The following is a 26,017-nucleotide window of genomic DNA, read 5'->3' as shown; positions in this document are numbered from 1 at the left end:
TGTGCAGGCCTGATCAGTGCGTTCCCCATGTTCGGCTCCTCGTTCTTCTACATCCACAGCAGCAGCTCCACTACCTTCTACGCCCCCTGCATTGTTGCTGTCAATCAACATGGGCTGCACTTCCTGCACAAAAATACCCATGTAAGGACACCCCCAACACACACACACACACACACACACACACACACTAATATGACTCAGCTCATCGTGACTGAAACCTGAGCCCAGAAGTAGAGTCTCATGTATCTGCAGTCTGAAGTGTTTCATGCGTGGACTCTGTGGTGCAGGAGCTGATGGTAGTGGTCCCCCTGGTGGAAGTGCAGTCCAGCCGCACCCAGAGGCCCACTGCTGGAACCAGTTACCCGTATGTCGACCTCACCCTGGGGGACATGAACACACAACGGGTCATTCAGATGCAGCTGGAGCAGGTTATTACGCAAGCAGACACGGACAAGGACACACTTCAGAGGCCGCACATGCCGGTAATGATTTTTCTGTGTCGCTGTGGTTCAGTGTCCGTGCTGATGCTGGTTGTGTTTGTCCACAGGGCCTGGAGCTGTGTCGAGTCATCGCCATGCAGGTGGAAAACATGATGTTAGTGCGGGAGAAGAGGCTCACCCTACCACCCAGCGAAATCACCATGTTATAACACCGTGCTGAACTGTGCACACACACTTATAAGCACACACACACACACACACACAAACACACAAACACACACACACACGGAAATGAAACCTGTAAAAATAATCTACCTCTTGACTTCAGGTGTTTGTTTTATAGCTAACTCAGTCTCTAAAGTCAATGCGTAAGTGTTTTGGTTTAATGTATTATATTTACTGCACAAAATTCAGCCTAGAAACCCTGAATATGAATATTATTTAATGTTTCTTTTCATAGTTAGAACTTGATAATTGTTTTTCCTACTGTGGTTTTCATTTATTTCACATTAAATATGTTTTTATCTGTATCGTTCGTCATTACAGTGTTTTATAACTGACATGTTTTTTTTAATTTTTTTATTACTTTTGACTATAAAACTTGATGTACATCATTGTTGTATCCAACCAATGTTCATATCAACTTGTTTATTTTGTAAAAAGTTTTTAAAGAGATATATGTGCACTTCTGTGCTTATTTATTAAAATGATGAAACAGCAATAAAAACAAGTATCTTATTTCAAGCTGTATCAGTTTGAGATTATACAATGAAATGATTTGTATCAATGCTTTGATAAGAATACTATAGATTAAGAAAAGGCTTTATTGGTCCCCAAGGGTAAATGTTCAAGCTCTCTCTCCTACAGAATATTAAGTCATTCAAATAAAAATATTAAGCAATTAAGTAATTACATCTTTTCCTTCCACCATGTGACAATGTTGAAATTAGAATAGAGCTTGATTTGATTACCTTTTCATTCTATTTTCTGCTATTATTATTATTATTATTATTATTATTTATTATTTTATGAATAAATAAAACATACGAATATTGTCCCATAAGTATGAACTAGTATAATTCTATATTTATAGATATATAGGAATCTGGTTAAGTATAAGATAATTATTAATTAATGACTTATGGAGAAGGGGTGAGTTTAAATAAATTTGTACTTCTTCTCACTCCTTTTCGAATATGTAGATTAAATCATTAAGGTGTTTTTTTTAAGTTGTTTGTATATTTTGTTATTCTTCTTCTTATTATTATTATGGGACAGATTTAGCAGCAGTGACGTCACAGCCCCCTCACGCTCCTATAATAAATCCGCGTCCAGGACACATGACGGACACGCCCCCTAAGTGGCAGCTCTCCACGGCGCATGCGCAGATCCCCAGCAGGTTCCACGAGTTTATTTCCAGCGTTTTTCCTCGGACTCGGTCTGTGATGCTGAAAACCGACCGAGCTCCAGCCCTGCGTCACGTCTCCAGCCACGTTCCCCCCGTCGGTTCTGCGGACCTGAGCGGGAACGTGTCCGCTGCTCCGAGGTCCAGCGGGGACACGTGAAATGTCTCTGCGGGGTTTGTCGGCACTTCCAGGCGGCGACTGACACACCGAGCCAGGCTAGCGAGGCTAGCTAGCAGCTCGGCGGGCTCGCGTTAGCCGCACCGCTGGCTGAGCGCGTCGCGGTCCGGACGCAGCGTTGATCTCATCATCCGTTTGTTTATTAATCTCCCGTTTCGTCATTTTGTAAGTTAGCGTCACACCGGTCGGTTGTTGTAGTGTTCACACAGGCCGGTGTAGCACATTAGCTTGTGCTAGCTACTTGTATGCGCTGCACGCTCCCCTTTAGCTCCCGATTCCCCCCCTCGTCGACACTCGGGCTTGACAGCGGTCACTTTCGCCAGGGTCGGTGAACCCGGTGCTGACATGCGGCGCTGACACGCCTGTTAGCCGGGAGCACACGCAGCAACACACCCGTCACGGTGCTTTTCACAGCGTCGTGGCTGACATGGCATCCAGCGGATACTCCGACCTGAGGCAGAAGCTCAAATCCATGACTCCACACAGGGACGAGTCCAAAAATAAGTACGTGGACGGGACGAGCAACGGCAGCGGGAAGGGGCGGAAGCGCGAGTACCGGGAGTCCGACGGCGACGAGTGCGAGCACAGCGAGGACAGCGCGGAGCTCCGGGAGCAGGAGGCCCGCCGGGTGAGCAGCAGCATCCTGCAGGAGAACGCCTTCACCCCGGAGGAGTGCGCCCTCATCGAGGAGAAGATCGACGAGGTGGTGGCCAAGGGGGAGGCCGGGCTCTACCGGGAGCACACCGTGGACAGGGCGCCCCTCCGCAACAAGTACTTCTTCGGGGAGGGCTACACGTATGGGGCCCAGCTGGAGAAGCGTGGCCCGGGCCAGGAGAGGCTGTACCGCAAAGGGGAGGTGGACGAGGTCCCCAGCTGGGTGCACGAGCTGGTGATCAAGCGGCTGGTGGCCAACGGAGTGATCCCGGAAGGGTTTGTCAACAGTGCGGTCATCAATGATTATCAGCCCGGGGGATGCATCGTGTCCCACGTGGACCCCCTGCACATCTTCGCCCGGCCCATCGTCTCCGTGTCCTTCTTCAGTGACAGCGCCCTGTGCTTCGGCTGCCGCTTCCAGTTCAAACCCATCCGGGTGTCCGAGCCGGTGTTCGTCCTGCCCGTGGGGAGAGGCAGCGTCACGGTGCTCAGGTGATTCAGTCTGGACTGTGTGTTGTCACTGAAGTGATTGGATCCCTGTCGGTCCTGCAGATTTTGTCTTTGTCACTAAAAAAAGCTTTCTCTCATTCTCAGTGGCTACGCCGCAGATGACATCACCCATTGCATCCGGCCCCAGGACATCAAGGAGCGGCGTGCGGTCATCATCCTTCGAAAGTGAGTCAGCAAACTTTAATCCCCGACAATATGGTTGTTTTATCACATCCTGGTCTAATCCAATGCGCCTCCTCCTCCTCCAGGACCAGACCCGATGCCCCTCGAGTGGACTGCGACAGCCCTTTAAGTTCGTCCCCTGTAGAGAGACCCGCTCCTCTGAAGGCCAAACGCTCTCATCGCAGAGCACAGCCTGATGCTGCACACAGGTATACAACCCCCCCCCCACATACAGACTCTGTAGGTCCAATAGAAACATAACCAGGGAAACCCCTCTCACTTGTCATTATGAATTACATGTTGGCTACACAATCATGACCATAGGCTGTAAATAAAGATGGACAACGCGCCTCCACTTCCTCCCACTATCCAGAAATATACCGGATATGCACGCTGCCATCATCTGGAGTCAGATTCTGCACAGTAGTGCTCGGGGGGGATGGAGCCGCAGTAGCGAGGTCGCATCGATACACAAGCTTGACCAATGAGGAGTCAGTCTCAGCTGTCAATCATGACAATTCACCCTGTTTATATAATCAAATAACTAATTACAACCAAACGTACTGGAAAAATGAAATTTTTGAAAAACGTCTGTGATTACACCTACCTAAAATGCCAAAAATCATCTTTGAGGTGTAATTCAATGTTTTGAGTTTGTTCCATGTCCCATCCACTAACATGGAGGAGGTTGGGTTTATGACTTGTACACTTGTCTTCACCTTTGGGGAGCTGTCATGTCGTCCGTCTGTATATTCCGTCTGTTATCATGACACATGTTATTATGAAAATGGTCTGTAGTTGTAGGAGGCAAAGACAGAGAGTGGTAGAAACGGAGGTAAAACATGAATGAACAGACGATGGAGAGCCGTGGTCTGACTGGGACTGAAAATTCAGTCCTGGACTTACCCACTGGGACCGGCCTGCAGTTGGAATGGAGTGAGAAGTTAATGGATTTTTTTTTTTGCGGTCCAACGATGCGGCAGATTAGTCGGGGGGGTTGTCCCGATGGCCAGTCAGCCAAAAGTGGTCTCAGACTTTTGGACTCCGCTGTGTATTTATATCACAACTCACCTTCAGACAGTTTTTCTTAGTGTGGCTCTTTTTAAAGGTGTTTTCCAACAGAGACAAGTGTCCTCAGTTCAATACAAGCAAAACAAAACAGAGAGACCTTATAATACCTCTTTTACACCAAAATTAGCAAGTATATGCAGGTTTTTTTAAACACGGGTAAATTTGTTTAAAAAGTGTTTGCTGTCACAAATGCGCCGGAAACTGAGCTTTCTCATGTCGCTGTCTTGCCAGAGCTGTATTTTGCATGATACAAAGAAAAGAATCACTGTTTGCACATTGTTCACAAGATGTAAATAACAACTCAAGCGTCGGACAGAAGGCAGATGTTAGTGGGTTTATTGACCAGTGGAAAATGGGCTTAAGACACATTAGTGTAAAGGACATAAATGCAAACTAATGCACAATCAGTCCACGTGTGAAAAATGATCCATATCTGACTTGACGTCTCTCTCTCTTCCCCCTCCCCCCAGGCCGAGGGTCCTGGAGATGGATAAAGAGGAGAACAGACACCCGTCACTCTCCCGACAGCGACGCCGCAGCGGCAGCTCAGAGAACTACTGGAGGCGCGGTCAGGACTCCGACAAACACCGGGAGAGTTCGGGACGCAAAGTCAAAATGAGACGCCACTGAGCGCTCGTCACTCACACACGTACACTATTAAAATATTATCGTTTCTTCTGTGTATTTTAGTCTTGTAACTTGATTTGATCAGACATCGTTTTTTTTCTCTCGCTCCAGTTTTAGTCTGGCACGCGGAGCACAGTCATCATACCGTCTGCATTTTGAGTTTGGATCAGTTTGAGTGTATATTTGTTTCCTGACAGACGAAGCTGCCGTCTCTGCTGCACATTATAGAACTTCATGTTACTTACTACAGCTCGACTCTGTTGTCAAACTGTTCGATTACCTTTAAATCAAACATTTATTTTGTTCCTATGTGCATAGATACGAAATGGCATGTATTTTTTGTAACCAAGATGTACAGACCTTAAGAGCTGAAAGGAAGATGCACCTATGGACTTGTACAAAAGAAAACCTGAGCTGTAATCTAACTTGTTATATTGTACAATACATTTGTATAGTCTTTGATGGGGGGAACTTTTATGCAGAATGAAACTTTTTTTTGTTTGTTTATGTTTTACCTTCATCTCTCATCCATACTTTTACTGTGCCATCCCACCTCTTTCCTCTCTGTTAACTTTAGACTCTGTCACAGTTCAGGTTGCAGTAACTGTCCGGTTTCCTACCAGGCTCTGTGTTTTTATTTGATTCAGCTGTGGCTCCTCTTCCTGAAGGTCACACTATGGGATGTCAACTTAACTGATGCTTAATGGAGTGAGGAAATATACTCAGGCCTTGTTTTACACTTTAGTTTCAGTCTGAGGTTGCAGTTCCTGATATAGTGACAGATGCCATGTTATTGCTGATCTCTATTAAATCTAACTTTTCCTCATTCAAGTTGGGTGATATCGGAGCAAAGCCGACCTTATTACGTCTTGTTTTTCTTGGGTTTAAATACTTGGTTAGGATCTTCAGATTAATCAGTCATGGTTTGTTTGTTCTATAAACGTATACATTTGTGTTCTGCCGAGTCAGCCATATTTCCAGAGGCACTCATTAGCCGACTGGTTAGTCTGGAGTTACACAAGAATAAAAAAAACCGCAGAGCAGATATTACTTTCTACAAATAGGATGGGTGGCGTTCATGGCTTTTCTGAAGCGCTGCTAGAGTTGTGAATGGGTTAGTAAAAGTTTATCTTCTCATGGAGAATACTGGAGCTCCTCTGCCAGGGAATGGGACACCCAGCCTTGTGGGCAGTGGCAGCACTTAAAAGTGGTTCAATGAGTTTCAGTGGTTACAAAGATGGTGCTGTCTTATTGAAATATGGCTGAAAATAGTTAATCTATCATCATTAAAGCACAACTGTTAAATGATGAGCCATTGAAGCAGCACAGAGCTCTTGCAGTTGACCGGATTAACACTTACTCTCATGTCATTGAAGGAGCCATTAAGATTCACATATAATTCATATGATCCGCTTCACATGATCAGTGTAACTTGTTAATATAGTTTATGTGAGATGTTACATTCATTTCAAGCAGTTTGTAACTTGTTTAAACTGATCAAGCAGTGTCATGATAATTTCTCTGTTCATTGATGCAGTGGCTATAATCCTGACCATAGACGGTATATAAAGATGGACGACATACTTCCTCACACTGTCCAGAAATGAAGTTAAGAGTCATCTCAGAATTCCAGCTGAACACAAATTGTGCTCATATTGGCAACACCTACAGTTGATGCTCTCTTATCCCTGGTATGTCCCAGGTTTTGTGTCTGGTCCTCGGTTCCCGTCGTTGCTTAACAGATGTAACAAATAAACGGCCTCTGTTCAGACCCACTACAAGTGAGAAAGCTCAGTTTTCATGTTTGCCAACAGTTGAAAGTTTGATTGTTTTGTCTTTGACTGAGAAACGTCAGTCAGATTTTCACCCACATGGAAATCTAACTGTTTATTGATATAATTAATATCTGCTGCGGTATGTTCCTTCCATGTTGGGTCATATTATTACCTGTTCTTTTTCTGTGTGTTGAGATCTTTGCAATCAAATGTATAAAGGGTTTGTACTTTTTGTCTTAACTTCTTTTAAATATTTTCATTTGCACAATCAGAGGCAGCACAGTCTCCAAACTAATTACCTGTAAAACATGAGAAATAAAGTTTGCAAATTGTATTAGTTAAGTTAAATTTTATATTTTACGATAAACACTGGTAGAAAAAAGGAAACAAATATAGAGGAAAGGGAGACATTACTTCTCCTTTTTAAGTTTTACGACATAATTTTGTTTGAGTTTCGAGTTAAAAGGGAATAAAAAACATTAATAGTAGATTTGGCTTTAGCTGTAAGAGACTCTAACAACATCGGGTCTTGAATATGTAGGAAGACAAATGTATTGATTAAAAGCAGCAAAACTGTAAGCACCCCTTCTTGTAATGGGGTTATTGGCAATGCTTTATTTTGCAGGGGGTCGGTTTATTTCCAACTAATCTCCTAAAATGTTTCCTGGAAAGAAACCATTTAATTTAGTGTTGACTTAAGTGATCAGCTGGTGCATTTCCAGTTTTTTGCTAAGCTCAAGGTGGGTGGAACAAACACAACTCAGCGTAAATGAGGTATAAAACTTCCATTAATACATGATTATTAAATATTCTCTGGTGTTTAAATGCAGCTGGTTTCTTTTCAGGAATCCATCCTGAAACGAACAACAATAATAATAATTTGAATCTCTGTAATCTAAACTTCAAGTTTCTTTCCAGGAAACTTTTAGGAATTTATCATGAATAAGTAGAATAAACATTATAGTAGCAGTTCCTGGGGTGGCTGCTGGGGGCGCTAGTGCACTTTAACGTTGAGTGCAAGCCACTAATTACACAGACGAGGAAGAAGAAGAGCAGCTGATAGCTACCTGAGTTATATTTAAACCGATGAGCGACAGTTACGTTGCGTTTTATAGATGTTAACGAATTGAAAAAAGACGCATTTTAACAAACTGATGTTTCGGATTCAGGCGGTTTCATCCCTCTCCTCACTGAGTGGTGAGTATTTCTAACCAGCAGACACAGCTAATGCGGCTAACTAGCTAGCTTCACTAACTAGCTAGGTTAGCTGCTAACAGGAAGTGGCAGCTGTTCGTCTCCTCTTCGTGTTTTGAAAATACTTCAGATTAGATTTCTGTCTATTGGATGAATGTGCACACGTGTCGGGTGTTTAACTGGGATGCCACTGGGCTGATCTGGGAGCCTGAGTGGAAAAACACTGGAGGAGGCGTTTAGCATCACAAGGAGAAAAGAAGTCAGCAGCTGAAAGTTCAAACTGAATCTGTGCAGCTGATACACGTGAGAAATCCAGTCAGGGGGAGGAAGAAGGTTTTTTAATGTTTTAATATAAGATGAACTATCCTCTGCTTAAAGGGATGGTTCACCCCAAACTGAAAATCCACTCATTATCTACTCTCCATTAAGATGGAGGGTGGGGGGGTGAAGTCTTTGAGTCAACAAAACAGTTTCAGGGGTGAACAGTGTTGCAGCCAAATCCAAAACTATTGAAGTAAGCAGTGGCAGATTCTTCAAACATATATACAATAGAAACACATTACATGCCTCCATTCTGCTCCTGTGGTGTCGTCCAAGTGTCCACAAGCCCCGACATTCAAAGGTAAAGCAGTTCTCGTTGATCTCATGTCGATGAGAACTGCAGCAGTAACTAGGAGGATATCAGAGAACATTTAGGCTAACATGGTGTAAATGAAGTCGTTTCAAGTTGAATTTGAATGTCGGGGCTTCTGGACACTTGGATGACACCACAGGAGCAGAACGGAGGCATGTTATCTTTTTTTCCCTAGTTTTTTACTTTTAAAGAATCGGAATTACTTCAATTGTATTGGATTTGGCTGCAACACTTTTTACCCCTGAAACTCCAAAAGTGTTTTGTGGACTCAAACACTTCACCCCCCCATCATTTTTGGGTGAACTTTTTTAATTTCCTTTTAATTTCCCAGAAGGAGAAGTCACAGTTGTCTTTCTTTGCAGTTTCCTGACGTAACAACCCACTGTTGTTGTATCGCAGAGCTGACACCAGAGAAGTGCTGCAGCTAACTAGCTTCATTATTGATTAATATTGATTATCATTGTCTCATGTAGATAAGTGGCCTGTCCCCTCATTGACAGTAACGACCTGGGGGGGTATGCTGCTGCTAACACTAGGGCTGGGCGATAAACAATATGGATAATTATTGTAATATATATTGATATATTGATATAATGCTAATGCATTGTGCAGGCGCTGTGCGGAGGATTATAACACATAACGGATCTACTTCCGATTCTCTCTCCTAAAGAAGAGTTAAAAACCACAACCTTCAGTCAGGAGTCTTTCAAATCAAAAGACTTTTATAGTGATAATTATCAATATCATTTGATGTTTGATGATGAAGTCTTTTTCACGATGTTATCCAGCCCTAACGAATACTACACATTTGTTTCAGCTTGTTATATTTTAAGTTGGCATTGTACAATTTAAACACCATTTTGGAAATGCTGCCATGTTTCCTCACCAGCTCAGAGACTTAAAACAACAATCAGAATAATGGTCATCAGCATTATTGACTGATTTTTATCTGCTGCTCCATTTTCTTCAATCAGCTCAACCACTGTTGGGTAACGTGTGTCAACATGACGAGTGTCCACTGCCCTTTCCCTCACTTGCATATACGTTCCCTGCACTGTATCCTCCCACAGATTGTAATGTAACTAATGAGGCTGGTTGATATGGCCCAAAATTATATCATAAAACAAAAATTTTCATATCAGTCGCAATTATGTGTTATACCTCCTCGCTGTTAGTACAATGCATAAACATATAAAGATATTAAAGTTTAGTTGTATTGCTAATGATGAAAATGATTTAGTGATGATGATTGATATTGTTTTATTGGCCAGTCCTAGTATATTAAACAGAGAAGTGACCTCTGCTCCGGTGGTGAACGTGCCGCCTCCATACTGTACGCGCTGCAGACGTTAGCTGTGTTGTAACTCGATGAGGAAGGTTGTCATAAATCCGAGCCGGCCTGTGTGACTCAGGCATGTAGTGGGTCTATAAATAGTGTGTCTCCATTCTGGCGACCCTGTTGCTCTGACAAGGAGAGAGAGGACAGTCCGTTGAAGTGGTTATTCCTGGCTCTCAGGTCCCAGGAGCTAAAACGTTATGAGCTTCACACACGTGTTCAGTGTTCTGCAAAATAAAAGAACCAGCATAAATCACACATACTCCATTCATACTGCATGGGTCTGCTCCAGGAGTAGAATGATTCCCCTAAAGTTTTGAACAACGTTGCAGAGACATATTGCCTTATCCCCGGCCATCTGCTCAGACAGGTGTCCGTTCTAACTATAGGCCTTTGCGACCGCGGACATTTTGATTCGGCCCTGAAACAAACTCCAAACTGTAATTAATAACATTAACGATTGGCTGTGTTCCATGCGGCCGAGTCGGAAACACTGGAACAGAAGCCACAACCATCGGTAATGCCATTAATTACACCTGTGGTTTTTAATCCTGCTGTGCCGTCAGTGTATCTGCTAAAAGACGAACCACATATTCAACTGGAATTTCTCCAACACGCAGCCAAGAGAAACATTCCAACAGCCCTCTTTTTTTTAATCAGAGGAATGCATGTCTAATTATCCTGTGAGCTTCTTGTTTTCAAAAACAAGATTTATAATATGACCCCAGAGGCACCCTGGGTAAAGCCATTGAACAGACTGCAGCTGAGTGGACGGTTTCCCAGAACTGCAGCTTGTTGTCGGAGTCACGAATGATGGGAAAATGGTTCTCACCATCAAGTTCAAGTCAAATTTATTTGACTTGAACTTGAATCTCTTTAATCAAATAATCTCCCCATAGGTGTTCAGTTGAGTTTAGAGTTGGTGCAAATGAAGCATTCAAATTTCTTTCACTTTTATCAAACTATTCAGTGATGTCTTGTACCCACACTAAAGGAATTTGCATTTGTTACATATCTTTGACTTATTTATCCAAATTTGACCTTGAATTTTCACCTGTATGTACATATGTTATAAAATGCTGCTGAGAAAATTGTATTCAATATTGAATATTTATGGTATCATGGTTTATTCTGCCCTCATAACATTAGTGCAGAAATGCAGTTGCATGCCACAATACTAGAGATACAGCAGGTAGACTTTATTTCACCTCTACCTTGACTTTTCGTCTCCTGTTATTTCTGCTCCCCTCAATTTATGCATTCTCTCTTCCCAAGGGTAACCACAAAGAAAGGAAGCAATGAACTTCCAGGGTAGTCGGAGGCGAGGAGAGGATGGGATTGCCATGGTGATTGACTTCCTGCTGTCCAATGCTCGGCTGGTTCTGGGAATTGGTGGAGCTGCCATGCTGGGAATCGCTACACTGGCAGTGAAACGGGTGAGTGTTTCTCAGGTTGTTAGGATACAATCTGGTTCGTTCATATTCTTACGTCTTGGGAATATGGGAAAAAAAAAATCCTCTGTATTTTGGACGAGACATGAATCATTGCATAAATTCAGACTCAGAAGAAGAAAGTTATTTTTCTTTATTTTCATTTGTCATAGGCTTACTGTTCCTGCTTCTTCTGATCTATCTATCTATCTATCTATCTATCTATCTATCTATCTATCTATTAATACATATATATTAATACAATCAATCAATATTATATAGTACATATATTGTTTTTTTCTTCCATAGCCCTTTACTATAATAATGAGAAATACATTATCCTCTGACTAGTTACACAGCAGCTCTGTGCCACTAACTTTAGGAAAAGATGGATGATATGACTCATAAGTGAAGCCAAAGCGTCTCGATTGCCCCCTGGTGGCTGGCTGCAGTATAGCTCATAAACCCCACCTCCTCCATGTTAGTCAAATCTGTTTTTTATCAAGAATGTTTTCTTTCATTTTATGTAGTTCTTATCTCGCTGATGTTTGTTCAAGTGTTAATTTATCAAATAAGTTTGGTTTTAATTATTAATTTGATGCTAGAATAATAAGGTAAAACATCATGATTTACAGCTGAGACTGACTCCTGATTAGACCCTGTGATATGAGTCATATCAGCTCACATCACTCTGAAGTAGACAAATAAAATGAAAGCAGCAAAACGCTGACTGTACTGAAAAGTTCTCCAACAAGTAGATTTCTGTATGTTCGGAGATAATCTGCTGCCTGGTCTGCAGAAAATACAACACGTTAGAATGTTGTCAGCAGTTTGTAAAATATGCAAAAAAAAAGTTGCTCAGTCTGAAGTTCCATGAGGCTGAAGTTATCGGTCTGTGTGCTCTGTGCTCTATATTAGTGCAGGGCATTATCACTGCGCTGTCGTGCATGACTGCGTGATTGTGACGATGAGTGTTTGTGTTCAGCTGATAGAGCGCGCAGGCCGCGCCGCCGATGATGAGAAGGTGGAGCAGAAGATGGCTGAGAGCTGGGAGGAGCTGAGCTTGGTCTCGGCTTCACCCGAGATGATCAGGAAGGGCATCGAGGGCGTGGTGATGAAACATGTTGCCAAGGCAGCGAGACAACAGAAAGGTATTAACAGACAAATGACTCAAATAAGACATCACAAATGCAGAGAACTTCACATTTCATTATTCTAATCTTCCTTGTAAACCCTCTGATATGACTTGACAGCTGCTCTAACCTTTCTCTAACTCAGACGACCTGAACCAGCAGCCTCAGATGTCCAAACCTGAGTCGAAGTCCAAGAGGCTCCAGCTGTGTGTCCTCACTCTGCAGGTACTCGTGACATTTCAGCTCCGAGCTCTTGAAGAGACATATTATGCATTCAGTCCTAACAGCTGCTGTAACAGCCCAGCTCAGTGTTGGCTCATTCATTTATGCATGTGTAACATGTTTTTTAAAGCGCAGTGCTTAGGGGATGCACATTGTTATTCACTGCTTAGGCTGCACTGAGTCCCTAGAGCCCTGAATCATCAAAATACAATGTGAGCGTGTGCACTGACTATATGGAAGAAGTCAAACAAGCATGAAACAGCTTTGTGTTCGTGGGCAGAACATCCACACAAGAAGAGCTACAGTGGGTTGTTCTATAATAGCAACATGAAATCATTTGCTCCGTAAATGGTAGTAGAGCGGCTGCAAATGCATAACTGGACATAACAGGGTAATTGAAACAATGTGATTTGCCTTTAAATAAAGCTAAAGCAGATGATCTTTTACGAACTGTTGCACATCATAGTTTCCTATTTGCCATGTCTGGAACTTACGACACGGTGAAGAACACTTGAAACAAAGCAGAAAATTTGATTTTTTTTTTCTTGGTGAAAACCTTTAGTCTGAATAATTTGCTTCTGTACAGACAGTCAAGATTGTCCCAGCGACTGATTTGTTCTGTCAAGACTTGTCATCTTCTGAATCATTGATTAACCGTGTGTAGGAGCGTCTGCAGCAGTACTATCACGCGAGGGCAGCACTCACTCCACATGAGGTTCAGAGAGCTCAGTCTCTGGCTCTGGACATCTGCACGGAGATCCAGGGCTTCCTGCACAGCCGTCACCCCGACATGCCGCTGGGAGAAATGAGTCTCGGAGGTTCTCTGCTGGACGACCTTCAGGTACAAACAATGAACATGCTCAAAAATGTGCTGCTTTTCTGACTGATTTAATTTTAAGCTTTGCACCTCAGGGATTTTCTCTTTGGGGAGATGCAAAACGAAAGCCAGCTGAGTTTGTTTCTCTGTGTGCGTTTTAGGTGGTCACCGCAGACCATGCGTGTCTGCTGGTGCCTCTGCAGCTGGAAGCTTCTCTGTGGCGGCTCATCCCGGGGGAGGAAACTCTGCTCACACACCCTCTGCACTGGATGGTCCGCCGGGTTAATCTAGAATATTTCCCCAGAGGACGGAGCTACTGGGACAGGTGATCAATACTTTTCACATTAACATAGAATCAAATCGATATTTTTAAAATGACAGTGATGAAACCACCGAGATTTCATCAAACTTTGCAGCGCGCTGATTTCCTCTTAAATGATCAATGAAAGTGTCGCCTCATCTCTCACCTCGACCAAGGTTGCAGGAATCTGGCTCATGACAGATGACCTGCTGTCCTTCTCTGACCATGCTGTGTCCGTCTCCTGGTTGTGACACTTTACACTTTTCAACAGGGTTAGTTTTGACTCAGTATGAAACCCAGCTCTCGGTACAGGCCCTGTTTTTCTCTCACCTCTCCGTGCCCTTCTTGTTGGCCTCATTTCAAGAGTAATAAACATTCCGCAGATCGGTGGGATGCTGTGACGCATCCGGTCTTCAATCAGGCTAAAGGGCACATGTCCCACCGCTGCTCATTGACCTCCACATGGCTGTCCGACTCAAATTCAAACTGTATTTTTTGTACAGAGTCATTCCTGGGTCTGGTTATGCTCCTTCTCGACTACTGTAGAGTCGTCTAGCATTGCCATCCCTGCACACAAGGGGATCTCTCTCTCTCTGGTAGAGGCATGAAACAGAAACATCATTGGAAAATGTATAATTTCTCTAAAAGCATTCTCTCCCCTTGTCTTGTAGGCACCTGGTGGGTGGTTACCTGTCTGCAGAAGCTGTTGGGAACATGTTGAGTAAAGCTGTCCTGGAAACTATAAACTGGCCGTCAATCAGCAGCGTGATGTACTGTCTCATCAGACCAGTACCGGGAGGACCGGACCCGAGGCTGGAGATCCGGTGAGTGTGTCTGCTTGTGTATTGATCTGCAGTTTTTCAATGTTGGAAATTAGCCACAGTTGATTTAAAGTACATAAGCTTTAAATCTGAAAAGTCATCAGCAAGGAGGCAAAGTATCACTGGTAAGAATCTGTAGATGGTGATGAGTAACAACCTTCACATTGTCTCTAATGTAAACACGTGTAAAGCCAATTCTTTGAATGCGCTGAATATACAGGATGTTAAAAGTAATTCAGTGTGCAGTGTGATAATAAACAATTTGCCACAGTTACAGATGCATACAAGTAGAAAATCCATGTTTGTGTCTTGTAATTTTCACCTTTCAAATAAACCTTTCTGCTTTAAACCTTTAGGCTTCGTGATGAAGAGGGAGTAGAGACCAGTGATCCACCCTTGTTCATCTCCATGTTGCCTCTACTGAGGCAGGAGGACGTTGTCCTGACTGCCCAGCCCGAGCTCACCTCTCCCTGGGTCAACGCCTGGCACCTGTCACTCTACCCGTGGGAAACTCTGCGTCTGGCACAACTTGACGCCGCAGACGACGGACGCCGCAGACACACACTTAAAATCCTTAAGGCGGTGTGCAGACTGAACCCGGCCCTGCGACCGCTCCACGCTGCCCCGCTGGCCAATCTCATCCTGCACCTCAGTGACGGTGAAAGCGACTGGAGCGAATCCAGCCTGCATGTAAGATTCCAGCAGTGCATCACAGAGCTGATTGGCTACCTCGAGCAAGGGGCGTTACACAGCTACTTCAAACCAGCTGTCAATCTGCTGAGCGGCTTGTCAGAGGACCAGGTGGACCAGATGGGCTTCATGCTCTACTGCGCCGTGTCAGAGCCGGAAATACTGCTCATATGACTGAGCTGCACACACAACACTTTACGTGACGCGCAGAGGTCGGAAGTTAATCTTTCATCATCCTTGACGTCTGGTTCAAGGCAAAGACATTTTGTTCCCACTGCGATCTCGGCTTGTGGAGCTGCCTCATCTGGTGTTAATGGAAGGGAAGAGGGAACAGTTGCAATAAGAAAATGGCAGGTACCATGGACTGACCGGACGAGAGGCAATAAGGAGGCTGCAGAAGTGTTAATCAAGGAAAGGAGACGTGCCAAGGAAAGGAGCTGTGGAAGTGTTTATCAAATGTTACCAGAATGGTCTCAGTAGAACTCACACCTCCGCCAAGGCCCAACACTCACCTTAGATTTAATCCAGCCACACACATTCATTCATAGAACTCAGTCAGATGTGGTATTAACATCCGTCCTGAGTGATCCAATCACAAGTGGTCAGCGGTGATCTGTGTGGCTTCATTCTTTTTACTGTGTGAACACAATGAACCGAATGTATTTTGACACTCCTCAGTGTCCATGCATTGATTTGTTTGTAGCCACAGTATCAACACTGATCACCACAAAATACATTTCCTTAAATTGGTCAAATCTGTCTTTAAAGGTCCAGTGTGTAAGATTTAGGTGAATCTGCCATGTTTTTTCCAGTCGTCCAAACTGGACAAACTATCACTTTGAGTTTTTATCACAACTGAGGGTTTCCACAGGTTCTCTCATGTTTGGAAGGGGAGGGTGAGGTGAGGGGTATTTAGCTGCTACGTGCACCTTCACCACTAGATGTCACTGAGTTCTACACACTGAGCCTTTAAAGCTGCAGGAGATCCAATCAGAATTCAACAAATGTCTGGACCCATGCCAAAATTTACTGGGTTCTTTCTTGGGCCTTGTCCCATCCTTCCACCAAGTTTCATGGAAATGCGTTCTGTAGTTTTTTTACTCCTGACAAACCAATGCCTGGCGGAGGTAATGATGCTTTGTGGTGTGTGTGAATGTGTCTACACACACACACACACACACACACACACACACACACACACACACACACACACAGAGCTAGGCCTGTGTCATTATTATTCTTCACAGGGAGTAATAGGTGGTCAACATGGCCACATACGGCTCAGTACTTTAACAGCAGGGGGGGGGGAGGACAGTTGGTTTAACTCTCCCTCTCATTCATAGCGCTCGCTCTGCTTTGTTTTCCTGAATCTCCTTTAATAGATTATAACTATGCAGTAAAAAGAATGAACTGCTGAAATCCATCAGGTGTCGCTGCACTTATTTAACTATTCAGAGTTGGGCTTATTTAACTCCAGCGTGTATATTTTCATACTTGAGATTGAAGTGTGCAGTATTTTTGGCTCGTTTAATGTCCAGTCTGCCAATAACCTTTGGGTGAACTAACCCTTTAACTTATGATTAAAAGTTGCCTAATGATTTTAAGCCGTTGCTTTTAAATACAGAATGAATGTGGGGGGCGTTTGTGTTTCTTCGTTGTGGATGTAAGAGATTTTCTGTGATTTGAAACTGAAAATAAAAACAAAACCACTTTAGATTCTCACTCAGTTGCTCCTATTTTCTTTCTGCAGATGTTGTGTTAAACACCCGGGGACATTGCCTGAGGAGAGTCACGCTCACTTTCATTCACCACGAGAAAGGGTTTCAACTCCGTGCAGATATTACATGCATCAACAATGGTGACATCATGTCATGTGACTTTCAGTTGTGTAATCAGCTGATCACTTCTACCATCAGCTGGGCACTAACATGTGATGATGAGGTTTAGATTTTCAGGAACAACACCCTCCTGGCCCGTGTGTACAGCAGAGTCACTGTGATCCAGCTTCCTGCTCTTTATGTGTCTCCTGTGGGCAGGTGGTGGATCAGTTCCCCCCCCCCCCCAAAGGCCCCACTTTCATATGGGTGGCTGTTGTATCACACTGAGCTGTAAGCGTTGCTGCCTTAAGGCTGCCACAAGTTTCTCAACTTGCCTGTGCAGGAGCATTCAGAGGGACTTTGGGGGGGGCCCTGCTTTAAAGGGATAGTTCACCCAAAACTATAAATTCACTATCTACTCACCACTTTGCCGATGGTGAGTAGATAATGAGTGAATTTTCATTTTTAGGTGAACTATTCCTGTAAGAAGAGATTTAGAAGAAGATGCTAAGTTTGCCTTATGAACATTTTATAAGTTTGAGGTTATAATCCTCCTCCCTGTGTTCACACAATGCAAATGAAACAGATGTAGTTTTACTGCCCAGCCTTCAGTAGTATTATTAGTAGTAACGTGTACTTACTAAACTGCAATTTGAGAGTATTTAGAGCGGATTTTCCCAAATGAAAAAGGTTTTACTTTGAAAGTGCTGAGTAGAATTCCACATTAACTGCAGCTTGTTTTGCGCTGAGACGCCGCCCGGGCGGGCGGGTACCGGCCCCGGCGCGTGTCACATGGCTGAATCCGGGTGACGAGGTTTCACATCACGGGTCGAACACAACCGAGACTGGATGAATGTGGAAGCTGGACTCTGGAGGAAGAGGAAGAGAAACCCGGAGACACCGTGTGACTGAGTGAGCGCTGCCCGCAGGAGGCGCTCACTTCTCCGCCAAACTCTCCCCGAAGACGACGCTTGTTAACGGGACTTTTGTTGTTGTTGTTGTTGACAGGAACGTTTAGAATAAGTTTTTAACATGTGGAAACTTCAGGATCCGTGACGTGAACACCTTTCTAACCGTCCGGTCCGATCCGCTGAAGGCCGGGGGACACCGGGACGTGCAGCCCGAGCCAGCCCTCCTGTTTCTCGGCTGTGATCCTCCATGGGTCGACCCACCTCCTCCTCCTCCTCCTCCGCCTCCGGCCTGTGTGAAAGATGATCGGGTCACCGGACCTCCTCGCGTTCACCGGCCTCGAGGGCTTCGGGGAAGGGGACGAGGACCAGGGGTATGCGTGGCCGCCGGAGGAGCTCTCCGTCCCGCTGCTGCCTCCCTCACACCCCTGGAGCTGCGCCGCGCTCTTCCACAGGGACTTCATCCTGGTGGCGGAGTTCTCAGAGCAGGTGGGACCGTCTGTACTGCGTCTGTCCGTGCTGCGTCTGTCTGTACTGCCTCTGTCTGTACTGCGTCTGTGACGAGAGAAGTGTTTATAATCCTAAATTATGTATTTCAATTTGACACTTTAAATGTCCATGTTGCTTTATTACACAAGTTCAATGTAAAAGGGTCAGATTTAATGTGAATAAATCAAATTACTTGAGAGTGACTTGATTAAATTAAGTTAGATTCATACTTGTGTGTTTCATGTATATATTTTTGTATAAGTATAATTGTATTTAATCAAATCACTCAACTTATTTGATTTATTCACCAGCTCAACATTAAATCTGACTCTTTACATTGAACTTGTGCAATAAAGTTACATGGAAATTTAATTTGTAATTCAAATACACATTTACCCCCCCCCTGTTAATATGTTTTTCTGGTAGGTTTACTCTTGTTGAGATTTGAGACAACCTGTGATTTGGGAATATGGGCTATACAAATATAATTTTTATTGAAATACATAAATACATACATCATTTTGAGTGTATAAGTATTTTAAAGTATCAATACAACTATGTAAAAAAACTAAATTGAAGGTAAAAAATCCTTCATTAAAAGTATAATTAGTAAATTGTACTTAGAGTAAAAGTTTATGAACCTGTTGGACACAGTTTCTCACTCAACTCATTTCACTCATTTTTATCCTCGGAACAATTTAAGTTTTTAAATCTCACCTTATCTTACCTGCTGTTTTTGTTTAAATTGATTAATTTGCTTTGAATTAAATTTAATGTTCTGTATTTGTTCATGAGGCTTTTACTTTTTTGCTCTTGAGTTTGTTATTTGGCACATTTGACTGTTTGTGTTTTCCTGACGTCTTGGAATGTGTTCTCTCTTTAATCGGCTCAGTTATAAAGGAGGTCTGTTGAAATAAAGGTTGAATGAATTTATAAAGAACGTTTCAACAGCAAGGGAAATAAAGTGCTTTACATTGGAGATATAATAAATACTAGAACGGCCCAACAATCTCCTTATGAAACCACATTTAAATTCACTAGATCTATATTTTTGGGGGATCTGCACCAAATTGCACACACTCATAAATATAATAAATATTTTTTTAAATACATCCATGAATTATCCTCTGAGAAATCAATGAAAATGTACAAAACTCTTTATCTCAAAATGTTAAAGAAAGTGAAAAGATACTTCCTGGATCTGAACAAAGATTAACCCCATCCCTCTTCAAAGTTTCATCTGTTGAGTAATTTCCGTGTGATCCTGCAAACAAACAAACAGACAAACACATAAGCTCCTTGACTGAGGTAATAATATATTATAATATATGTATAAATAAATAATGTCAAATTGTAAAAGCAACATAAGAAGCATTTACAAAGGAGTTAAGAGTTAAATAGAGGATTAAAGATTAATATTATTTATTATTCAAACCTCTTCTTTGTTTTCAGGTGGGTCCAAAGCCCGTGCTGACGATACCGGACGACCCCAGAGTCATCGGCTCCTTTGACCTCAACCACTTCTCCGTCCGCATCATGTCCGTGGACTACCAGGCGTCCGGCCCCGTCCACGCCTCCCACGCCTCCCCCGGCCCCCGCCTCAACTTCAGCGAGGACTCCGAGGTGATCCTGGGAGACTCGGCCGAGGACGCCTTTGCGTACGTTCACCACCTGACCCTGTACGACCTGGAGGCCCGGGGCATGGTGCGTCCCTTCTGCATGGCCTACGTGTGCTCGGACCTGGCCAAGCTGATGGAGAACTTCGCCGAGCTGTCCGCGTGCTTCGCTCGGGCGTCCGACAGCCTCAAGACGGGGAACAGGCAGGCGTTCTCCATGGAGCTGCAGAGAAAACTGCAAGAGCTCGAGTAAGATCAGAAGGAAATTCACACAGCTGATGTTATTTATTGCAAATGTCTGGAAATTGGTGAATATGTCAACTGAATAATCACACAAAACTCTCTGCTTCAGGTACAAGAGGCTGACGCTGCTTCAGCAGACAAAACATCTGTCGACTGTAAACGGCTTCACAGAAGACGCAGGACAAGCCGCTGATCTTGAATCTGTGGAGCGTTCCATCTTAAACCACAGAGACCTCCTCCGCCAGGTCACATCCTACCCAAACAGGAAGCTCAAACAACCGGACTTCCTGCCCTACGACCCCGCCGACTCCCTCACTGATCCCACTGCTCTGCTGCCCACTGAGCAGAGCCCCCCCACGCCCAGCCCCTGCAGGTCGGAGCACAGCCTGAAGCCCCTGCAGGAGCTCTGCAACGACTACTTCCTCTCCTTGACAAAGGAGCAGCTGGGGGACACAGAGCGCCGCCTCCGAGGCGACAGGAGCGTCCTGCGAACTGTTCGGGTCTCGCGTTCCTTGTCCAGGAAGCTCGCGCTCACCAACTTCCTGTTTGAATACTGGAGCACCGAGAACGAAGAGGAGGAGGAGAAGGAGGTCGCTGAGCTGCCGAGGGCGAGTCAGAGCGGCGTCAGGTGGACCAGCTCTGAACCCATGAGCCTGGAGACTTTCTACTCCTGCGTGGAGGAGATCCCCATCAAGCTGGAGGCCGGAGGGACGCTGACCTCTGACCCCAGCGTTGTCATGGAGATGGCAGGAAGCGTGAGCAGCAGCGACAGCATTGAAGTGCTCGGCACAGAGAAATCGTATCGGACGCAGCATGACGTCGATGGATCCGACAGCAGAGGTTCGTCCGCTGACAGATTCAGATCATCAGTTAGCTGCTTGAATTATTTATCAAACAAACAAAAACAAACATCACCAAACAAACATCAACTTCTAAAATCTGATAACAATTTATAATTAATATTTCTGGATTCTGGAAGCAATGAGAAAGTCACTCAGTCGAGCACATGCCTTCACCGAGGTCCATCAGTTCCCTTAAATTCAATCAAGCCACATTTGCACACACTCATAAATCAGCAATAACAAAAAGTGATTCATTTGATTTAATGCCTGGTCCAGGAAATAAAATAGAGGAAACTAGAAACACATGTTTCCTCTAACAGCCCCCTTCTGAAACCATATTTAAATCTGCATTAATATCGGTTCCCCATTTATGTCAGATTTTGTTCTCTATGAATGATTCCTTGGGTAAATGGAGAAAATGGTAAATAAAGTGATAAAAAAATGCCTCAATTTTCCCTTTTGTCTGGACCCACGTCAACATTTGGGCCAATGTCACATTTTCCACCAAGTTTCATGGAAATCCGTTCAGTAGTTTTTGTGTATTGCTGCTGACAAACAAACAAACCAGACAACAAGGGAGAGAAAATAACTTTGAAGTGTTCACCTACAAATTTAATAACTTATAAACTGTCATTGATTATTAGAAATGCTGAATATTTACTGGGTCCAGTTTCTAAAATGTGACATTTCTTTGACTTTAATGTTTTTCATCATAGTTTTTTTTTTTATCTTTCTGTTTTGTTCAAACTAAACATTCAACTTGAAGACGTCTCTGGGAAATTGTGACGAGCAGTTCTAATCTGACTCTAAATGATCAACTGATCAATAGAAATGAATCTAAAGATAATAGATATATTCCGGTTTATGCCTCCAGCAGAAGCAGCTGACAGTTTCCTCTCCTCAGCAGAAACCCCGGTCATGCTGATGGACCCCCCCCTCAGACGAGTCCCGGTCGACACCGGTGCCAGACGCGGGCGGGCGTACGCCAGACGAGCCAACAGCGAGGACAGCATCGAGGTCCTGAGCACCACCGAGTCCATCTTCCCCGACGACCTCACCGCCATCACGGAGGAGGAGGCGGAGCAGCAGCCTCTGAGCAACGGCTTCGACGACGAGGAGGAGGAGACGCTGACAGAGCGCAGACCTGAGGAGAAGATCCTGAATGTGACCGGTGGAGGACATGAACATGGAAAGGAACAGTTTGCTCAGAGAGAGGAAGGTGATGAAGACGAGCCTCTAAAGGAAATAACTGTCGGTGATGGCGTCGAGATCAAAGAGGAGCCAGTCGAGTGCTGGAAGAAGAATCAAGAGCGTGAAGACGAGAGTCCTGAGAAAACGTCCAACATTCTGCAAGGTAATGAAAATCTGATACAGTTTCATTAATAAAGTGCCATTTTAAACTTTTATCGGTTAAAATAATAATCTACTCAGACTACACAGATCTTTTCAGTGAAGACCTTGAAATTGTCAGACATTGATCCCGTTCCTGCTTGTTAATAAGCCATTTTTTCCCAATGTGCAATACGTATTTCAGCCTCTAGGGGTTTCCCACTCAAAATAATAACAGAAGACCTAGTTTGGGCAGCGTAGGATCATGGGAGTTGTTGTCTTCACAACCATTTCTTGTCCCGTTATCTTCTCGGGTCGCTCGGTTCCCTTGTGCGTAGTCCCTCCAGTTGAGTTCTGGGTCGACCCCGGGGTCTCCTCTGGGTTGGACGTTCCCGGTAAACCTCCAACGAGGAGGAGGAGGAGGAGGAGGAGGAGGCATCCATCAAAGTGTGGCTGTAGTTTTACATTAATAATAAAAGGATTCCTCTCTATTACTCTATTACTTTCTCTTCATTACAGTTTATATGAGTTTCTAACGGCGAGCACACGATGGAACAATTTAGTTTTACTGTAATTCGACTCCATTTGATTTGAATGGTGCCAAAGGACACAGCTCCCGTGTTAATATGATATAACAAAACACTTTTTACTTCACAGTCCATGAAGCAGTGGAGCCGATGCCCAACTCGTCCAAAGTCCATCAGATGTTCCAGTGGATGGACCTCCATGTGAACTTGGCCCCCCCCGTGGCCCCGGCGGAGGCTGACCATTGGTCCCCGCCCCGCGCTCCTCTCAGGCTGCCGAGCATCGACGAAGCGTCGGACTGCGCCAGCTTCACAGGCTCCTCGGACCCTCCCTCCCCCACTCAGAACATCCACATCAACACCCGCTCAGACAAGAGGAGGAGGAAGGCCGGTCTCCGAGCCCTGAGGTTCGTCAAGCACAACTCCTTCTCCCATCACGCCGTGTTCTGCCTCTTGAGCGGCCGGCCGCTGGTGGTCCTCGGAGGAGACGAGAGCCTGGTGAGGAAGCTGGTGGACGCTCTGAGTCTCTTCCTGCCGGCGCCTGACAGAAACGCCGTGACGCCGTGTCTGACCACGCCCCTTCAACTGACTGACCTGCTCACCTGGAGACTGATCGGAATACACAGGTACCACAACACGCCTGACGATCACCGGCCAATCCTTCAGTATCTATACGTGAATCAACGGGTACTCCTAAAAAGATCCGCCGGACATTTCGTGGAACTGTCACAGTTGCCCCATAAGATCAGATCATAGCCACTGCTGACCGTTCATTTACATAAACATGGGGCGCAGGATGAAAAATACAATCCTCATTAATATTAAAATATTAGCACCAAACAGCCAAATAAGCAACAAGCAGGAGAACATTTACATTAGAACCATATATTCTAACCCAGATGTTTTAATTGAACTAGTGCAGTGCCCATCCTAAACCTGCCTGTTTGAAACGTCGTCTTCTCAAACACTTTTTATTGTGCAGCTCTTTTTATATAGAGTCTAAGGTGCAGAGTGAATTTACCTGTGATTATCTGCAATGAAGATGTTATAGTCTTTATTTTCGTTCACGTGTGTAGTTTATATATAAGTTTAAATGATTCACTGAACTGTTTTCCTACATTGCATTGTCTGCTATTTCAGAAGTTGAAAACTTTTCAAAAATAAAAGCTCTGTAATTCAGCTCAATATAAAGCACAGCAGCAGCAAAACCAATGTTGTGCTTTTACTTTGAAGACTTTTTGCCGTTATGACTGAGGTATTGTTGATGTGACAAATGTTTGAAATAACAGGAAAGCAGTTGTAGTGAATCTTCAGATGACAGTCAGGAGTTTCAAGGTGCTCAAGGAGAGGATAGAAATGAAATTTACACACAGCCACAAGAACAAAATAAACTATTTCAGCTTTTAAATGTTGCCTTTAATACACAACCAGCTTTTAAAAGTGTGCTTCTCCTCTCCCTCTGCACCAGATCCCCCTCCAGCTCCTCGTCCAGCATCATTCACTCCCTGAGCCGCTACAGTCGTTATCTGGCTCTGCTGGACCTGGACCAGAGGACACTCCGCTGTCCGTCCTACTCCGGCTCCCTCATCAGCAGAATGGCCGATCCTCACAGTGGCATCAGCCGCGGCGTCACCTACCTGCTGCACCTGGAGAGCTGCCTGACCGCGCTGGTCAACCAGGCTCTGCTGTACACGTTCCGTCCTGCTTCACGCCGTCCGAACGCCGCGGGAGGGCCGGACAGTACCGGCGGAAAAGATGATCTCTACACTCCAAGACTGTGCAGCAGTGAACAGGATGTGAGAGTGATGAACTTCCTGTCCGAGCTCATCAAACAGCGCCACGCAGGACGCGGACCCCCGGTTTTGAGATTCTCCTACAGCGCGGTGCAGCTTCACAGAAACACGTACACAACATGAAATCCACAGACTCCGGAGAACCCACAAAACTAAATGCACTGATTTCTGTGTGATTCAATCTGATGCTGAAGGTTTCACATCATCTGACACTGTGAACACGTGAAGACAAAACAATCACACGTGACGTTTGCATGTTAGTGTGTTTACATGATTCCTGCTCCATCATGTATCTCTGTTTACTGTACATTAGTGCACTAGTGTCTCTCAGGCACCGAAACCCTCTAACCTGCACCAGCACCTGAAGGTTTTATGTTTTGTTGAAGTGTGTTTTTAAAATGTAGGTTTAACATGTAAACTCTGTGATTTATGACAATTGAGCCACGTATGTGCACTGTGCAATTTTTCAACCAGCAACAATCTGAAGGCAGACTCACACAGAGGCTGGTCGATGATGGATATTCAGTATTGGAACGGCCGAGCTGCAGTTTGATGTGAACTGAAGCTTTGAGTTTGATTCTGTTTATAAAGATGGACGACGCATCTCCACTTCCTCTCGCTATCCAGAAAGGAATATTTAACGTTTACTTTGACTTTTTAGTTTGTTTATACTGCAGCTATCCACTAGGGGGCAATCAAGAACATTGGCTTCATTTTTGTCTTTCCGAGTCGTCCATCTTTAAATACAGTTTATGGTTTTACTCAACCTGTTTGTAAAGAAGTAAAAAAAAAAAAAACATTTTACAGTTTCATTTCAATAATTAGCAGTGGTGGAAGAAATGTTCAGAAAAAGTATCAGTGCAATATAAATTACTCTAATAACAAATAAGGTAAATTAAATGATCTTATTTCTGAAATATTTCTCATCTTTTAAACCTCAGTTAATCAATGTGCACTTGGGTGAATTTTACTTTTAATTTGAAATTTTGATTTGTTCCCAGTGGTGGAAAGTAAGAATATTTACTCCGATACTGAACCTCTCCCTAGTTGAGGTTT

General features: G+C 44.1%; 4 protein-coding genes across 9 annotated transcripts in view; all 4 read left to right on the top strand.

Annotated features, from left to right (window-relative positions):
- myo15ab (myosin XVAb) overlaps positions 1–740 on the top strand; it is a 44,985-nt gene extending 44,245 nt beyond the window's left edge. The window contains exons 74-76 of the mRNA XM_034596832.1: positions 8–141; positions 288–428; positions 548–740. Of these exons, the coding sequence (XP_034452723.1) occupies positions 8–141; positions 288–428; positions 548–649 (377 nt within the window). The 3' untranslated portion in view covers positions 650–740. The remainder of the gene's footprint in view (positions 1–7; positions 142–287; positions 429–547) is intronic.
- A 1,050-nt stretch (positions 741–1,790) lies between these two features.
- alkbh5 (alkB homolog 5, RNA demethylase) lies at positions 1,791–7,054 on the top strand. The gene is made up of 4 exons (XM_034596819.1): positions 1,791–3,169; positions 3,272–3,352; positions 3,436–3,558; positions 4,891–7,054. Exons 1-4 carry the CDS (start codon positions 2,451–2,453, stop codon positions 5,048–5,050), a joined length of 1,083 nt encoding a protein of 360 aa, XP_034452710.1. The 5' UTR covers positions 1,791–2,450; the 3' UTR covers positions 5,051–7,054.
- Positions 7,055–7,810: 756 nt separating this feature from the next.
- On the top strand, positions 7,811–15,991 carry mief2 (mitochondrial elongation factor 2). Its single transcript, XM_034596807.1, has 8 exons — positions 7,811–8,019; positions 11,262–11,422; positions 12,402–12,567; positions 12,695–12,774; positions 13,436–13,612; positions 13,750–13,913; positions 14,561–14,713; positions 15,067–15,991. Exons 2-8 carry the CDS (start codon positions 11,285–11,287, stop codon positions 15,572–15,574), a joined length of 1,386 nt encoding a protein of 461 aa, XP_034452698.1. The 5' UTR covers positions 7,811–8,019; positions 11,262–11,284; the 3' UTR covers positions 15,575–15,991.
- A 1,586-nt stretch (positions 15,992–17,577) lies between these two features.
- smcr8b (Smith-Magenis syndrome chromosome region, candidate 8b) lies at positions 17,578–25,589 on the top strand. Of its 6 annotated transcripts, none has more exons than XM_034596794.1 (7): positions 17,578–18,614; positions 20,067–20,479; positions 20,583–21,313; positions 22,193–22,669; positions 23,302–23,794; positions 24,637–24,867; positions 24,937–25,589. In XM_034596794.1, the coding sequence occupies exons 1-7, from the start codon at positions 18,429–18,431 to the stop codon at positions 25,082–25,084; spliced, it is 2,679 nt and encodes an 892-aa protein (XP_034452685.1). In that variant the 5' UTR covers positions 17,578–18,428; the 3' UTR covers positions 25,085–25,589. The 6 variants fall into 6 exon arrangements, with proteins under 6 accessions (XP_034452685.1, XP_034452667.1, XP_034452676.1 ...); XM_034596776.1 differs by having other exon boundaries at positions 24,637–24,882; positions 24,928–25,589; XM_034596785.1 differs by having other exon boundaries at positions 24,637–24,883; positions 24,944–25,589.
- Positions 25,590–26,017: the final 428 nt, after the last annotated feature.

Source organism: Hippoglossus hippoglossus, chromosome 1 (assembly GCF_009819705.1).
Source record: "Hippoglossus hippoglossus isolate fHipHip1 chromosome 1, fHipHip1.pri, whole genome shotgun sequence".
NCBI lineage: Eukaryota > Metazoa > Chordata > Actinopteri > Pleuronectiformes > Pleuronectidae > Hippoglossus > Hippoglossus hippoglossus.
The sequence above is the reverse complement of the archived record's forward strand: the minus strand, read 5'-3'. Positions and strand labels throughout refer to the sequence as shown.